General features: G+C 37.5%; 1 protein-coding gene across 1 annotated transcript; it reads right to left on the reverse strand.

The window, feature by feature from the left end:
• Positions 1-2,173: 2,173 nt before the first annotated feature.
• IMPA1 (inositol monophosphatase 1) lies at positions 2,174-13,400 on the reverse strand. Its single transcript, XM_075023498.1, has 9 exons — positions 13,308-13,400; positions 11,540-11,620; positions 10,200-10,333; positions 8,665-8,769; positions 7,286-7,331; positions 7,035-7,143; positions 6,192-6,300; positions 4,510-4,661; positions 2,174-4,087 (listed from the first exon to the last, which is right to left on the reverse strand). The coding sequence occupies exons 2-9, from the start codon at positions 11,600-11,602 to the stop codon at positions 3,969-3,971; spliced, it is 837 nt and encodes a 278-aa protein (XP_074879599.1). The 5' UTR covers positions 11,603-11,620; positions 13,308-13,400; the 3' UTR covers positions 2,174-3,968.
• Between the last annotated feature and the right edge of the window lie 4,592 nt (positions 13,401-17,992).

Raw genomic sequence — 17,992 nt, forward strand, 5'->3', positions numbered from 1 at the left:
TGCTGATCTTTGAGAAGCTGCGGATCTTTGTGTGAAGGTTGTACAAACCAGAGTGACATGACAGAATACATTCACTGTCACTTTTGGTGCAGGACAAGCAGTAATCCAGAGACTGAATGGATTACGTTGTCCAGATCTGGCTGACTCTGGCTCTGGCAGAGACTCTTGAGGTGTCACATCACTGACAATATATCCTTCTGATGCCTGGAGTTTGTGCAAACAAAGGAAGCCATGCCAACTGCTGTAGATCCAAAAACAATGTGCTGTTGGAAAGTTGCCCGTCAGCACTTTAGCAACAGGATCAGACTTGTGAAGCAATTACTTCACTCACAGGTAATGAACAGAACTGAATTAGCAGCTGGCTTTGAGAGGATGGGAAGAAGCTCAGGAAAAGAGATGTCCCTTATTTAAATTGCTTCATATTGAGGTCACAGGTTGTTGTTTAGATCTAGTCAGAATGTCTAGTTCACACCTAGGCATTAGACTATGCAGAATTAAAACCATAGCTTTGGGTCACAGATATTATGAGGAATAGTCCATATTTCATTGAGGGGTGGACAGGGCGAGGGGATTTCCTGCAGCCTGCTTAACAGGGCTGGACAAGGGCCTGAAACCTTTTATGACTTTTTCTTTGGCAATATTTCATGCTGGGAAAAGCTCTGCAGGATTGAATCTACTGGAACACCCTGCTTTGAAGAAGCACAGCTTTGCAGGTTGTCATAGAAAACAATCACAAACTATCGGCAAATCAGTAAATGAAGAGGGCTACTGAACAGGGATGATAGCCAGCACGGTAGACTAGGGCTACCTCCCCCTTTTCATACATATTAGTGTTCAAAATCATTATTACCTATTTTATAGTACTGATTGTTTTCATCTCAGACTAAAAATCAGTACCCTTCCTCTGAAGACCTTTAAGAATAGCAGTAGGGCCTGTTACAACTATAGTGATGAAGTTGACCAACTAGTCAAATTCTCAAAGTAAAGGTGAAGGGACTGGTTAAATTTGCCCATACAGCCCTTAGTTTCCAGCAGTACTTCTTGGAATCTTCCACTTGCTCCAGTTGCTAATGTGACCGCTTGATCTTCTTCTTGCACTTTTAAGTTTTGAGCATTCCTCACTCAGACTTGAGATTCAAACCACAGTAGAATTTGCCAGCTGAAGTCATGAGTTGTTCACTGAGAAGCTACGCAAGAAAGCTTCCTGTACACTGGACTGTTGATGTCCTCATGACAAATATTCGTGACCTTAATTTGACAGTCTGTTCAATCTGTGGTAACTGGTTTTCCTTTCTGATTGTCTTACGGTCTCATAAATATGTAACTTTATCTTAAATTATATATAATAAAAATTTAAGATGTTTATCTGTGTCACTCCATCTTTCAAAGCAATAAAAACAGGTATTTTACTGTTTAGAACATTCAGGGACTACCTCTCATATATAATCTCTCAAAATCATTTTGATTACACAGCAATCATGACTTCTCTGTTTTACTACAAAAAACATTTACTACAAACATTTTCTAAAATTGCAGGATAGCACAGAATCAAAAAGAAAATGCCTTTAAACTGAATAATTACATTTTGGTGTGCTTTGACATGATGAAAGAAGTGGCCACACATTAGATGAAGAGTTATCTGAGAAGATAACGCTTAGCAAAGTAGCAAACAACAGGGACTTCTGATCCCCCTGAAAGGGAGACCAAAATTAAAAAGAAAGCAGACAATTGATAAAAGCTGCCATTTATAGAGTAAAAAAAAATTAGGCTGGTCTTTAACGTAAATAGAGAGGGCCAAGATGGGAAATTCATATAAATTGTTCCTCGAGGAGCATTATTAGGAAAGCTAACCGTGAGAAAGCTACCAGCTGATGGGCCTACAAAACAAATCACAGGCAAGACAATCTGTAAAGTTTGAGCTCTGTGGTTGGAGATTACTAATGCACCATGATCTCATTGGAAGGTGTTGGAATATACACTCTAAAAACCTACTGCAGGTGCATACATAATCCCACTTACCTAAAGCACAACAGTTTATGATCTATCTACATCAGAGGCCAAGAAGAGAAAGTGTTCAACTCAGAGACTAAGTTTGAAGCCCACAAATCCAGCTTGTTGGGACCCAGCATTGTACTCTGATGAATGTTAAGAAAGGAAGTACATCTGAAGCTGGTGCTGCTAAAGCATATTTATTTTGAATGTGTTCTCCCATCTCATGTATTTTTTAGATATGTCTCCATTTCACACATAAATCAGTTTAAAGAAGTTATGCAGAATTTGTTATACAAAAGCCACAGAAATGGTACAGTAGACATACTTCTCAAGAAATAATGATCTCACATCACTTACAGCAGTAAAGTTACAGTGCAATGCTCAAAAAGTTTCTATCCTTGTCAATGGGAATTTAAAAAATAAAATTAATCTAAGTCTGGCTTTTTGACAAAACCTTTAAATAGCACGGTGATCTCATTAACGTTAATCATCTGGCATTAGATACAAATTCAAATTAATATTTCTGCAAAATCTGCAAAAATCAACGAATATAAAAGACTGAAATGTATAATAAGACATAATAAGTTTCTGTTGAAACTTCAAGACAGAGAACACCATTTTCCAAAATAAAAATAGTGGTACAGCAGTACAAAAAGTCAGGTTTTCCAAAGCATTGCTGTGTCTTGACTGGACCACCAATGAGACAACTTTCTTTCAGAAACTTTAGACACGGAAAAATCAGTCTAAAAAACTGATCCAAGTTAAATATTTTTTTTTAAAGTGCATTAATTATTTGAACAGTACACTGATACTTTTTACAATCTTAAATACAAAAATTCAAAGAACCAGTATAGTTTTCAAAGTTTAGAACAACTGACACCAAGAATGAAATTACGAATATTTCCTAGATTTACAAACCCTTTAGGTTTAGATATGTATCTTCTTTTGTGCCTGTACACTCTATAACAATGGAAACCTGATCCTGGTTGGTCACTGCTTTCATAACTTACAGAAAATTATGTAAAAAATTTGGACTACAGGCTTATTTTTTTGCCAGCTGAGTTACTGAAAACTCTCTTGGATTTTAATGATTTCTTAGACTTTGAAACACACACATCCGTGGAGAAGCCCAAGAAAAATTAACAGGAATTATAACTGCCAAGAATAAGATAGAGGACCTAGTATTAGCTGATTCCAATGGTCAAATGCAAATCATACTTCATCTTAATTTAAAGTAAATCCATTTAGTGATAGAAGGTGTGTTTAGAACTTATTTCTGGGAGATGCACACATTTTCTGGCACAATAACTATTATTTTTGCAACTGTAATGAATTTGCAAGCGTACCGGCCACATAAGAGGCTAAAGAAGAGATTGTGTTTATCTACCATAAGAAAGGAAGAACGATGACTACAAGAACAATGACAGCTAAGTAATAAAGGTTTTAAATTAGAGCCAAAACTACAAGCAACTAAAAAAAGGTTGGAAATGTGTGGACTACCTCTACAAAAACCTTAACAAGGTAAGGAAATGGATACACTGATGACACTGAAGAAAACAACAGATGAGAGAGAGAAATATTGGATAAACAGTAATGCCTTCATCTTTTTAGGTTCAGGATTAGATGTGATGATGTGGTGTTAAGACAGTGAATTCTGTTCTGTCACTTACAGAACTAGAGGGTTTTATTTATCTATACATCAAAGAGTCTCTTGCTATGCCTTCCAGTGTAGTATAAAACTTGAAAATATTAGTTGTATATATTTGCTTCTTTATGTAATCAAGATATTAAATAAAATACTTAACAGTAAAGGCTTACTTACAATGTTGGTCCAATCTCAAAACACAACTTAGCATTCACACAAGTATTGAAAGACTACCATCTATCTTATTATCAGATTCAAGGTGTAGAACCACCACCACATGGGAGTATGAGACAACATTTATATAATTACATTTAAGGTGTAGTTTTGGTATTCAATTAGTTGCATCATCCCTTTTCAGAGGAATTACTTGAAGTGCTTTGGCTATTCTCTCTCCTATAGCTCGACTACTTGCTGCAATTATTCTTCGAGACATCAAATCAAATGGTCCACCTAGAAATCAAAGCAAGCAAAGTAATTAGCTTGTATCTGGAGAAAATGAAAAGTTGGTAAGCAAATGAGCATTGAAAAAATCAAGTGTAAATGGTATATTACTATTTAGGACCAAGGTTTGCCCCTGGGTAAAAATGCATTTAACACAATAGGTATCTCATACAAGCTACATTTAAATTCTGTTCAGTGTATGTTTACTGTCTTTTTTCACTCTTCCAGGTGCTCAGCCAAGGGAGTAAATGTTGTCCTGTAGCTTAAGAACATACAATTGACGCTCTATTAACTGGATGGGAACTCTGTTCAGTAGTGGTAATTTGGAAAGAGGATTGAAAAAACTCTTTGCCTTCTCATTTCAGCTATATTTTCCTCCCAATTAGCTATTTAAAAGGACAAAAGAGTATCATGCATGCCCGCATACTTACCTGATACATCTAGCAGTACTCCACCTGCTTCAGTAATAATGATTCCAGCCCCTGCCATATCCCAGCAGTGAATCCCCATTTCATAATAGGCATCAGCTCCACCCGTTGCCACAAGGCACATGTTCACAGCTGCTGTACCAACGGCTCTAATCCTAAAGGAGACATATTTGTTTGTTAATTGAGAACAGTTTGTAAGAAAGTCAGGATGTCTGTGTACACTGCACAGAGAACACAGAAGCATCATACGCAAAGTGAACTGAGCGAGAGAAAATGTGACGGAATGCTGCAGCGAAACAAAAAGTTTGGAATGAAGTTTTGCTTAAGTAGCTTGAAGAGCTCTCCAAATATAGAAAATTTCCAGAAATTACATTTATGAATTCTCTTAAACAATTTTGGTTTAGAGTGAAAACACATCTCAAAAAAACCTTTTTAACCTAAAACATCATGGAAGATATCTACCCATGAAACAGTAACAGATACTCTACTTCACTTTTTGAATACAAGAATTCAAGTAGAGTGTACACTGTTCTTAGCATTGAAAAAACAGTTACTTCAGTTTCTCTGGTGATGCTCAGTAAGCATCACTGACTTGCAAAACACTGTAACAGCAGTAATCACAAAAAATAAATTACACAGCATAAATTTGGTCTGGGTAATTTCATCAAACCCCTTGTGTTACAAATTCCAGTTTCTTTTGGAAATGTTGATGCCCTTAGTCAGTAAGTGTGACTTGTACAAATAATTGCAGTTATTTCAATTATCAGTAACACGTACGTTAAATTGTAAACCATAGCAGCTAAGTTACTGCAAGAAGCAACTTAAATCAACTCCAATCTCAATTTATTTTTTACAAATAAAATACCAAAGTTCAACCAACAACATACCTAAAGTGTATTCCCTACTTACAATTTAGCATATATTCTTTAATGACATCAGAAGACTTTTTGAAAGTAGAAAAAACCCTATATGTTAAGTGTCAAAACAAGAATCTTGAGAATCTCAGCATAAAACTACAACCCCTTTTAGATCAGAAACATGAGTAGGGTTGCGTAACAAAAAACCGTCTACTGAAACCACATTTAGACGTAAAATGGTTTGCAGAAATGTAGGCTTTAGCTTATCTGGAGGAGACAAAGCAGGGAACCTAACCAAAATAAGAGCAGTTTATGGACACTTTCATCTACTTGGACAAATTCAAAAAAACTGTACGGTGTTGAAAGAGGAAAGGGACATCTGCTCTTGTCTTCTGAAATATATATATAAAAAAACCAAATTATTTTCATTACTACAGAGTAAGGAAAGTAAGAAATGTTATATAGCTTCTGTTTTTCCAGTTTTATTCCTTGTGTGTTTCTGGGAAAAAAAAAAAAAAAAAAAAGAAAACCACAAAATTGTATTTCATTTGTTTAACTAGTAAATACAACACTTTTTAGTCCTACAAAACCAAAAATACTTTGCTTCCCAATACTGATTTTTAGGGTTCTCTTATATATGTCCCAGCTTGAAAAAGTTAAAACACACTTAGAGTTTCTCTGCAGAAGCTACAAGACAAAAACATTTAAATCATATTTCACATTTAAAGTGTCAAATGTAATGCAACCAGTCCTTCCTAAAAATTATAATATTTACATATTTACAATATTAACACTACCAGTAAATATAAAAAATAGGAAGTATCTTACCCATGAATAGGAATACTGAGAAGTCTTTCCATGTTGGCAAGAATTATTTTTACAGTCTCTGGATCACGATTTGATCCCAACTCTGTTACTAAAAGGGATTTTGTAATGTCTGAAAAAAACCCAAAACCTCACTTTTCCAACAGTACAGCTTATATAAGAACAGTAATTAGCAGAGTTTACTTCATTGCTTTCTTACAAGACTGAATAAAAGTATTTTAATACAAATATTACATATATTGAATGTCTAAAAATCTGTTCTTACATGGAAAATGGCAGGAAAAAATAAAAATGAAGTGAACAAAGCATGATCTGGTTCAATTATGCATATACATTAACCGATGTAATTAGTAATTAAATTCTATTGCTATAACAATTAGAACAGTCCTCATATCTTTAAAGGTCCCGCTTTAAGTGTGGATTTTACTTTACATAGGGTAGTAAGTATACAAGAGTGATAGTGATTTAAACCACTACTTCACACCTGGAAGAAGTTGAACTGTTTGGTAGGTTTTTTTACATACTCTAAAGAACAATCATAGACTGATCACAGACATACAGGGAATTAAAAACAAACAAATAAAAACCCAGAACACAGACACACAGGGAGTAAAATCTTCAATTGCTGAGTCCTGATTTTGCAAAGATCACAAGCATGTTTTACATGCATCAAAGAGAACATAAAAGCTGTTTCTCAAAACTGAACAAACCATGGCCAAAAAAGCCTGTCTTTGCAAAACAAAACTATGAGCTAAGAAACAGGAATATATCCAGGTCTAAAACTGTTGATGCCTCGTTTGCAAAATAAATATCATTACCAGAAACAAGCTACTCAGTTCAGCTTACCTTCTTGGCCTGATACTTGAAGTTTTTGACCATTGCAAAATGCACCTTTTCCTTTTCTGGCAGTATACATCTTGTCTTCTAGACAACTGTACACAATTCCAAACTCTATCTGTAAGAAAAAGCAAAAACACCTGGAGGTTTTTTTTCCCCTTTCTTCCTATTTACTGTGAAAATGCAGATCTTAGTTATAGCTAGCAACAAGGAATTAATTTGGTTTTGATTGATTAGATATTAAGTAATAAAAAGTATACCTTTTTGTTTACAACAAAGCCAATTGAAACTGCCACAAATGGAAACCTACAAAACAAAACATTTTACTGATTTATAGTGAGATACTATGCTTCTTTCATTACCAAGCTTACTCTCAATAAAAACAATGTTCAGTTAAATGTAATGTATATTTCAAAAAGAAACTTGGACTATATAGGAAATGTCAGTTTTCTGAACTTGCACAATTTACTAAGAAAACAGACCCAACACCACCAATTACCATTTAAAATACAAACTTTTTCACCCACTGAAACTAAGCCTGTTATAGCTTAGGGACTGTCATCCCAGTTACAACTGTTACTAGCTTAGGGACTGTCACTTTATAGCCAAAGAATACAAGCAAGCCTCTATACTACTAACCTTTCTCAGAAGGAACAAGCTGGCCAAAATGGTCTCATCAAAAGAAACAAGTCACCTCTCCCCCCACCTCCACTTTCTCCACCAAAGCAATGAGAAAGACAGATACTGAAGTGAGAAGGAAGAATGCAGGGGGAAGAGTGAAGGCAGTGGGAATCTATAGGACATGGTGGGCTGCGTCTCAGTCAAGTTTCTAACAATCAACCAATTAATTTTTTTTATTATTATTTTTTACTCTTGAAAATTTGCAGTTCCAAAACATTTGCTTTAATTGCTATCTGAAAAAAATACAGACTTTTAAGTCTGTAAAACCAGCAGAACGAGTTCTTTTCTTACAGCTTTTTCAACACATTATTTAGCAGGATTCAGCAGCTGTTTAAAGCTCTGGCACACATCGCAGCAGTCATTTCAAAATTGGAATCACATGCACTCAGAAAAGCTCATCAGGGCCAAAATCTGTCATGTTTGAAAGACAGAAGGAATAGGTAGTCAGCATTACACTGAAAGTCCCCTCCTCGTCCTGGTGTAAATTACCACTAGACAATTACCGGTGATATTCTGCTTGCTTTCATGGTAGTGGCTCCTAGATCTCAATGAATTTGAAGTTTCTTAGAAATCAGCACTTGGAGCTGTTATCACCTCTCTGAAGATGCTGCAACTCCTAATTCTGAGTTCTGTTGCTTTACTGTTAAAATCTGCCCACCTATCTTTGGCACATGTGCCAAAAGCTGCTGATCCCTCCTATATAGTACAGGCCTCTCATGGAACAACTGCTGTTGGTTATAGAGTGAGACTATTATAATACTTACAGAAATACTAAAATGATTACAAAAACTGCTCAATGGCTCTCAATAAATGCAAATAGCAATTTGTAACTATTAACAAGTCCATAATATCTCTTTTAAAGCAATTTAAAAATGAAAAAAACTTTACTTTCATGGAACTGGAGAAAGAAAAAAGGTAATCAGTTGAAGTTGCTAACATAAAAAAATGAAAGGTGGACCTGTGTACGAAGTTGGTAGTTCCATCAATAGGGTCTATAATCCATGTGGGGTTATCTGTCAAAATGCTGCCCTCTCCAGCTGCAACAGATTCTTCTCCGATGAAGCTGGAGTAGCAAAGACATTTAAAAGATACAAAGAAACTGTTTAAAATATCTGAATTACAACACTGTCCTTGAAATTAAAATTTTTAAAGTGAGATGCAGGTTTTTGTACCACCAGTGATCATATGTAAAAAGCTGAGAAATACACAATTTCTCTAGAAAGCAGCAATCACATCTGACCAAGCTTGCATCAATTTTTATGATGTCAGAGATAAGCACAGCATGTGGGGAAAAGAACTTTACATTTTAATATCCATTACTGCAATTTAGTATTCAGAACATTTCAGTTTTCATCATTTTTTCCAGTGACAGCATCATCAAATTTTGGTCAGAATACTTGTAGCTATTTACGCCTTTCAGTTTATTTGTGCTATAAACCACTACTTTTTAGCTTGTGTTTTAACTGAAGAAAATCTTTGTGGTCATGTGCATCTAGTTACACCAGTGCAGTAGCTATTAAATTTGCAGTCTGATTTCAACCCAAATATGACAGAAAGCTGTTAGTCTCAAAACTGTTTAGTTTTACAGGCATTACAAAATGGTAACATGGTAAAGGGATGAAGTCTCAAGTTTAATACAGTTTCCTTAAAGTGGATTTGCTAATTTTTCTTGCATTTTCTTGGAGATTTTCTTATTGTAGCTATATATGTGAAGCGTAATAAATATGTATAGAATTGGAACAACTGAGGTGATGCGAAATGTCAGTAACCTAACTAAAGTAGTGTAAGCACACAGACTTGTGGAATGACCCTGAAATAATAGTTTCAGATGTCAAAATGGGAATGTTACATGTAAGTAAGTAAAATACATACAATTCATGCTTCAAGAATAGATTTATTTTGGGGGGAGGAGGGGCATGGGGAGGAAAAAAAAAAAGGAAAGAGCAATACAAAAAAAAAAAATCAGTATTTTGTATGACAGACTTTCAGTTATGTAGAATCAGAAGATCCTGTCTTCTTTTAAGGATGTTTGATGTTCTTAAGTTGTATGAGACTTGCCAAAGGCACACTCAGTACCACGCGACCCATCCAGCACAGACAGCAAAGGCATGCTAGTTTCAACAGCCAACAGCATACAAGAAATTTGGATTCTGGGTATCTTGGGGCCACCTTTGATTCTCCAACACAAATAACCAAGAAGTTACTTACAGCTGGCTCAACTGGAAGCGACTTTCAGTATAAGTTTTAAGCAAGGCTAAACTCACGTCAGTAGACCCTGGGGACACCTTGTTTTGTTACTACAGCCCTGGGCAAAACTTCAACCCGCTACTACTCTAAAATACTTAATTTATAGAGGGTAAGAGAGAATTCTGTAGCTTTCCAGCATGCCAATCGTAATGAAATTTTACCAAGCAAAATCATAAACTTTCCATTTTCTTCTTCCAGTCACCTCTCCCCTTCTTCTATAAAAAGTGTATTGATAAGAAGCCATACCTGTGAGAAGGATACTTTTCTTTTATCAAAGAAATAATGAAGTTTTCTACTTTTTGATCAGTTTCTGTCACTAGATCTACTGGTGAACTTTTAGTCATAACAGATACTTCTCCTTTGAGTGCTCCATGGATTATCTGTTAACAAAATTAAATAAAAAAAAGAAAAAAGAAAAATCTTTCTCCATTAACAGTATGGAAAATATTAGTTTTCCCAAAAATCTGAGCATCATTTTTACCATCATTTTCTATACTGCACATAGAAAACATGAACACAAGCAGTGACAAAACCTGGATTTAACTGCAGGAGCTGGGGCTTACCCTTGCATCTATCTATCTATCTGTCTCCCCACTCAGCACAAACTTTTTACATGACCTTAAATCCAAGTACTACAAGAAAATCCACTGGTACATGAAACTGAGCTCTATTTTGTGAGGTCAAGTTTTTGATTTATAAATTTAAATACCAGAGTTGAATGAAACACTTAAGACTGAGCTTAAGTCAGCTATTTTTAACCAGACCCTGCATTTATGATCTTAAAACTATCAGAATCAGCTTAAGCAAGAATCCATGCCTCACAGCCTACAAAATTATTTTACTATAACTTCGAAAGATTTTCTGAGGGAAGACTTTAATGAGGTCATTGCAGGGACAATGTTCTGAAGATTCTGCAGCTCCAGGGGACAGAATTAGTACATGTGCCATCTTGTCTGGCTGCAATAGCATTCAAATGTACCAAGCAGAACCACCAAGAACTGAACATTTGGTAACCATTCTTATGCTCTGTCTGCCAAGATGTGCAAACTCTTTCTTGTTCTAAGCCATCTTAGATCACACATGTGCAAAGTATTGCCACGGCAAGGGATGCTTCTTATTTATAGAAGTAAAGCCGTCTTCATGAAGAGAACTCGATATGGTATCTTGTGCCAACAACAAGCCACTGTATAAAGTTGATTGAGGTGTTCACAGGAAAGACTGTCAACAGTTTTCAGGTGGTAAAATAGTAAGGTAGACAGGTGCAGTTTAAGGGGAAAACCAGAGATGCTCCTTGTTTACCACAATTCAGAATTTTTTCTTTTTTTTTAAATAAAATTTAAGGAACAAAAGATAATGCTTAGTCTTTAACTAGACTCTGGTCCAAAAAAAAGTGTAAAGTTGTTTTCTTAAATTAACCAAGCCGTAAACATCAAAGACACTCCAATCTTGAACATCACTGAACGATTCTGATAATTTATGTTTTTGACAAAATAATCCTCAGAAGAATATCCAACACCAAACTCCTTCAGAAGCCATATACATACTAGACTCAATAAATAATGTTATTTATAATAGTTTATACTTACCTCCCCAGCTTTTCTTGCTACAGCAACTGCATAATCCATACATTCTTGCCAAGGGTCTGCCATCTTTTCTTAGATATACAGCTTATGAAAATGAGAGATTAATACAAAAATAAATATGGGCATTTTTTTTTTTACAAATTCTAATTTTCTAGTCCCCCTGTTCTGGACTGTACTGTTTTCTCCTTGCTCAAATATGGAAGCTTGTCCTATCCTTTCTCTGAAAAAAACTCCACCCCTCCACTTAAAAAGCATTAAAACCTTAGACTAAGTTACGAGATTTTTTCCCCACATTTTGTGATTATCAAAAAGGCATAACATAAAACATTAACAAGTACAGAGCCTCAGTCTTGAAAGACACATGCATATACAAGATTACACATTTAGACGCTGACCTCAATGTACATAAAAGCTGTGAAAAGCAATAGTGTGGCTACACACAAGCACATTCTCAAATACGGCGTACAGCTCAGGGCCTTTTTGCTTAGAAATACTAGAATCTTCACTGTAATTTATTGCAGAAGACTGCTGACATACAGCTTAGTCTATTTTTAAGTATGGTTTAAATGACTTTGAATATCTTAAATTAGAAGATTAGAAGTTTAAACCCAAGATCTATCCTTTCTGTATTTTAGTCCTCCATGCTTTGTTCTGGGGGTTTATTCCAAACACAGATATGAAATGGTTTTGATTCTACATGAGAAAGTTACAAGATCCCACAGTCATTTAAAAGTGTCTTCTATATTCTTAAGTATTATGAAGCAATAAAAGATGCGTTATTTCCTATGCAACTCTACTTTCATGAGCAATGTAAAATACAAATCAGCATATCATACATTATTTCTGATACACCCCCAACAGACCACAAACTCATTCAGTCACGCAACAGTATTCTGAGTTTTGGAAGTCTGTTTCATTTTTGAGCTCTAGCCCTTTAAGAAGCCTTCTAGGTATTTCCTACTTGGGTCGTTCAGATTTAAGTGATGAGCCGGGTAATAGTTTTGTAACACTTGCAGATTCACAAAGATTAGATAAATGATCATAAAAAATCCAGCACTGGAACAGCATAAAAAACCTTGTGCAATTAACATGATCCACGAGTCCCCAGTCCAATCACGCTGATCTAATGGTCCTTGCCTCTTTCAGCCTTGGTCCTAAACAGATAGATGGCTAGAAAAACTAGGTAAAATGCAAAGGATACGATGCTTCAGTTACGTTGATAACGTTCTTTACTTATCATAGCCTTTAAAGTATAGGTTGTGTTATATAAACGCAGAAGTAATTTGTCAGGACACAGAACTGGGTACCATAGCACTAGATAAAGTTACTCTCATATCCATAAAAGACTGGTAGTACTAGAGGAACCTTAAGTACACTGACATCCAGTACAACGACACAGACTCATGTAGCAGAGGAAAAAGGATCGTTTACATTTCACCAAAACCTTAACTCCACTTATTCTACTTAAATTCCAGCGCCTACATTGGAAGTGTCCTACATGGAAGAAGTGTCTTTTTTTCCCCAGCTCAGTTCTGTCCTCTCTGGATGCCCCGAAACGAGTTTGTCCCACAGACTAGGTCGCGCATTCAGAGTAGAGGTTTGGACCCCGGGCTGGAAGGGCTGACGGGCGGCCCACACTGCCCGGCCGGGGTGAGAGCACCTCCCGCCTCGCCCCGCCCCAGGGCCACGCAGCCCCCGGGGCAGCAGCGCATCCCCCTCACGGCATCCCGAAATGGCGGCTGAGAGAGGGAGGGGGGAAGAAGAGGCTCACCCCTGCCGCCCTCCGCGCCGTCACCTCCACCGCCACCGTCGCTCCCGCTGAGGCGCGCAGCCGCGCCAGTGCGCAGGCGCCAGGGGCGAAGCCGTTAACCCCGCCTCCTCCTCCCGCCGTGCTCTGGCTGCCGCTGCGCCTGCGCGGGGGGGGGGGGGGGGCGTGAGGAGGAAGGAGCGGTCGTCGGGCGCCGTCAAAATAACAGTGAAGATGTTGAAATTAGCCTTTCACGTGGACTTCTGCTTAATAGTCGGACGTGGCAGGATGAAGGCACCGTAAGTGCTCTCCCGTGGAGCACGGGGTTGGCGTTTACCTGGGCTTTTCGGTGCTGAAGGCGCCACTGTTGAAAACGAGACTGCGTTACTCAGTGTGTGGAAAAAAGTATGAAGGGCCGTGAAAAAGGAAGATGAAAGTACGTGTAACAGTCCCCTCGAAGTAAAACAGCATCTCGTCAATTCAGGTTACAGTGCTTAAAAAAGAGTAAAACGATCACGTTTCTTACAGATGTGGTTCTTCTCCATTAACGTCTTGATTTTTCCCTCAGAAACCCAACACCCGTGAAACAGCTTCCTTTGCCCCCTCACTAGCCCCTCCTGCTGTCAGTTCTGCTAATTAGAATAATACCAAATCAGTAACCAGAGAGAACTGGTATTTTTAAAATATACAGTAAACACATTTTCCAGAAAACTCCCTAGCTTTCAAACAAAGATTTTTGAAAATAATCTGCAGTTCGAATGATGCATTTGCAAGATTACTATAATTAAAGTTATACAGAGGGGAAAAAAGCTTTCCTTTCCAAGACTGACTGATACCAGTTTCATTGTTTTTCTGTGGTCTTTTGACCCTATTGTCTTTCATCAAGTAAAGGTAAAACATTGAGGTGTTGTATTGTAGTCACAAATTGCAACTGATATAATCTACTGTCATCTGTAAAATGATAATCTACTCTAAACAGGACAAGGGTTGTAGTTTGCTTTATGACTTAAAATGATCATAAAATGACTACATCACCAAAAGAAGCAGCCTTACCCTGTTTCCCCAATGCTAATCCAACCCACAACTAGGCACTTGTTCAGGGCCAAATGGGGGTAGTTTTGTCCTTTCCACATCAGTAAAGATATGGTTTCCATTCCCAGCAGTGCTGTTGTGTGGGACAAGTCACTGTCCCTTTTCATGTTCCCTCCTTCCTATTTCAAGAACAGGAATAGCCTTATAAACCTGGTTTTTTTTAAAGTATTCAGAGTATTCACAGCCATTAAAGAACTGCAGAGATGATAAGGTGTGTTTTAATTATTTTGCAAGTCATTCTTTACGAGGTTATACTAGAAGCATACAGCCAATTGGAAGAGGCACTTTTGCTCTGATTCAGTCTTTGTTGAGGCAAGCTGCCAAACATGCCTCAGTGCAAGCTGTATTGGACCGCACCTGTATTATGGAAAATGGCTTCTTTGATATTGTTAATACTATACTTAACATTACAGCAAGTGTTTTATAGGCTTTAGAATGGGATTTCAAATTCCGCATTGATCCTAAAATCAGCAGAAGTAAAACAAACAGAAATGCCCGAAACACTCTTCTCAGAAGTGTAAGAATTTCCCTAACCCAAACCACAATTTCCATTCCAGCTGAAAGGAAATTTTTTGTTTCATTTAAGTGGCTACTCTGAGGAGAACTGAGATGCAAGGAGGTGTGTTTTTATGTGACACCAGATAAGCAAGATGAACAGAGGTGATCTATTGAGAAAAGTCTTCAAACCAGACTGATCACTCCCAGGCAAATACTTTTCTGAAACAGATACACAAAAGGAAACTGATGAAAATAAAAGTATAAGTGATTACTGCCTGCTTTCTTAGTGTGATGTATTAATTCTTGTTTGCTACAGCATTGCCCAGCTGATCTAAAAAGTTGCATATCCAAGCAAAATTGAGCCCTTGATGTTAATGTAACCCTTTCCACACTGTGTTAGGTGTATCACAAATATATGCTAGGCAATTTTGTAGCAGTATTTGAAGTGGAACAAGGCCAGGAGCTGCCACCAAGAGCATTTTCAGCTTTAAAATATTTGCAAAGCCTTGACCTTGTGCATTCTCTAAAATTACTATACAGATATAACAACCAAAAAGCTTGACATTTACTTATTTTAACAGTTCGGCTGAAAGTACTTTTTATAATAAAGTCATTATTTCTTTTGAACAAATTCCTCTTCTCACTTAAGCAACTTTGCATACAATTTCTTTACATCTACTAGAAGTGAGTTTAACATTTTATTAACTTTGAAGTGAAACAGTTCAGCAACTTCTAAACACAAGCCTGTAAAATTAACAATGGTTTCAATTGTCAAATGTCTTCTCCAAAGTGTTTTGTTTTGTTTTTCAAATCCAGTTGTTTAACTTTCCCTATGAAAATGTACTAAGATAATAAGCTCTAGAAAAACAAAAAGTTGCATATGCTAAGTAAAGATATGCTAGAGTCTAATCAGCTACAATGTGAGCAATTCTAGCCTAGGCAAGATACTGAAGCTCTGGGAAAGTTTCTGCTCTTGTTCCTAGAGTTGATGATTAGGACAGAGTTTTCGCCTCTCCTCAGTTATTTATCTGTCAGACTACCTTAATTTGGTTTTGCTTCTCAGTTTCTGAAGACTAAGTGGAATGAGGTTCTATATACAATCCCAGACACATTCCTGGAATAAGATGAAAGTGAATGTGAAAACTTTTTAGAGTCTTATCAACAGTGACTTCCCATATTTATACTGTCATTTACAGGCTGCTAGCCCTTAGTAATAACTGGTGATTGATGAAAACAACCTTCCTGGTAAAAACTTTGAGATCTCCCCAGAGGTTTACTTCCTGCATCCCAAGTCTATCTTCTCTCTATCCACAACAAATGTTACTTTAATTATTTTGCCTGCAGCTGCTAGGGCAGAAAAATCAGGGCTAGAAGGAAGGGAGTAAGTAGAGAATGAGGATTTTCTGCTGAAGAAAAATGACCCTGTTCTGTAGCAGCATTTTCCACTTGTTTCTGTAACAACAGCAGGGGGAGCAAGTTCAGTTTGGGGCTCTTCCCCGACTCTCTTGTCCCACAATGATGGTTGGCCTCTTACTGCATATTCCTTACCACAGCAGCCTAAGACGCAAAGAAAGGTGAATAGAGAATTGCGGAGGAAAGGGAGGAAAAGAAATAACAAGGGAAAAGGGAATTGTTCCTCTTGTGCTGGAAAGGGAGATGACAAACAGCTGGAGAGATAGGCGGGGGAAAGGGGAGAAATGCACATATACTTCCAGCTGCCAGGAACCAAAGATTTCCAAAATACTCAGCCACTGAAGACCCTTTCCTTCATGGAAACCAGAAGCACCCTCCTTTTTGTGACATCCACACCACATCCAGTAAAATAATTTATCAATACCTAAGTCATGTTAAAACTACAGTGAAAAGTACTGTAAAGTGAAATAAGAACAATTAACAGTGACATGCTTACTGAGATGTTTTTGGTTTTTATGCAAGCCCAATCCATATATAATAATCCTACAGATATTCCTAAATTGTTATAAAGGTATACTACTTGGTAGTACCACACCCCACGATACTTTACAGCCACCTGAACAAGACGACATTACTGTTCTGCCAATGGAGAGTACCTTTGGAAAAGATGCTAAGGCAGGCTCCTCTTACACTGTGATTTTTTTTTTATTGCAGCTGTACCTAGAATGGGTATGTCATGCATGGCTATCTGTTTGTTTTCAAACTGGTACAAATGAACCAGAATCTAGCATTATAGCCAGTGGACAATTGTTCCCTTTAGGCAAGCACGTACTAGAGAAAAAGTTGGGACAGTTTTTCTCATTTAGTGACCATGGTAACTGAATGAGCCAAAATACCAAACCCAGATTTGTGAATGCCCAGGTGACTGTGGTGCAGTGTCCACCTCCACCTGCAGGTCTGAGTACACCTCTTTGCTCATGTCAGCTCTCCAAACCAAAACTCCGTTTCTCACAGGACTAATATTCCTCAGCCTTATGTCCCCTGCCCTCCCCATAGAGTTTCTCCCCACTTCTATATATGAACTGCAATGGCAGGGTAATGTCCCTGAAATGCATCATATTGACATTTTTGAACAATGTAGACATTCAGTCTCCCTGTAGCCCAGTTACATCTCCAGGCATTACTGAGCACATTCAGTCATGTGCACATACAAGCTGGAACATCCTTGTGATCATGAGAACAGCACATGAAGATAGTTACCTGAAAGTGGCCTGTGTTTGAAAAAGAAAGGTAGCTCTTCTCTTCTCAGACTTGTTGAAAGGTAAGTCACACTGATCTAGCAGTGAGTCAGGCTGTGGCAGATGGAGGTTTCTCCCCCTGTCTGAATACTGCACCCTAATCACAAGCCACTTGGTCATTTCAGTAGCAATGGATCACACCTTACATGTTGCAGCTGACAATCTTGCTAGCCTATTTAGTATCCAATAAATAGGTTTGCCTCAGTAGTGCATTCACACTGCACAGCACCACAGAGTGGTAGAAACACACTACAGCTTTGCAAATGGAGCTGAGGCTTGAGCTTTCCACTCCTCTGTCTACACCCATTCATACATTATCCTTTCTGTCATTGTAGGACTGCCTTTCCAGCTCCTCAGTTGGAGAACATTGGCTGAATAATTGCAAACAGATGAAAGCAAATTGGAGGG

This window comes from Buteo buteo, chromosome 3, assembly GCF_964188355.1.
Source record: "Buteo buteo chromosome 3, bButBut1.hap1.1, whole genome shotgun sequence".
NCBI lineage: Eukaryota > Metazoa > Chordata > Aves > Accipitriformes > Accipitridae > Buteo > Buteo buteo.

Bases quoted from the DNA above. Each gene is read 5' to 3' on its own strand.
- IMPA1 (XM_075023498.1), bottom strand. From the start codon at position 11,602: ATGGCAGACCCTTGGCAAGAATGTATGGATTATGCAGTTGCTGTAGCA. The intron at 7,332-8,664 runs GTCCACCTTTCA...TTTGTTTTGTAG, and splicing joins ACTACCAACTTCGTACACAG to GTTTCCATTTGTGGCAGTTT. The intron at 7,144-7,285 runs GTATACTTTTTA...TTTTTCTTACAG, and splicing joins GCTTTGTTGTAAACAAAAAG to ATAGAGTTTGGAATTGTGTA.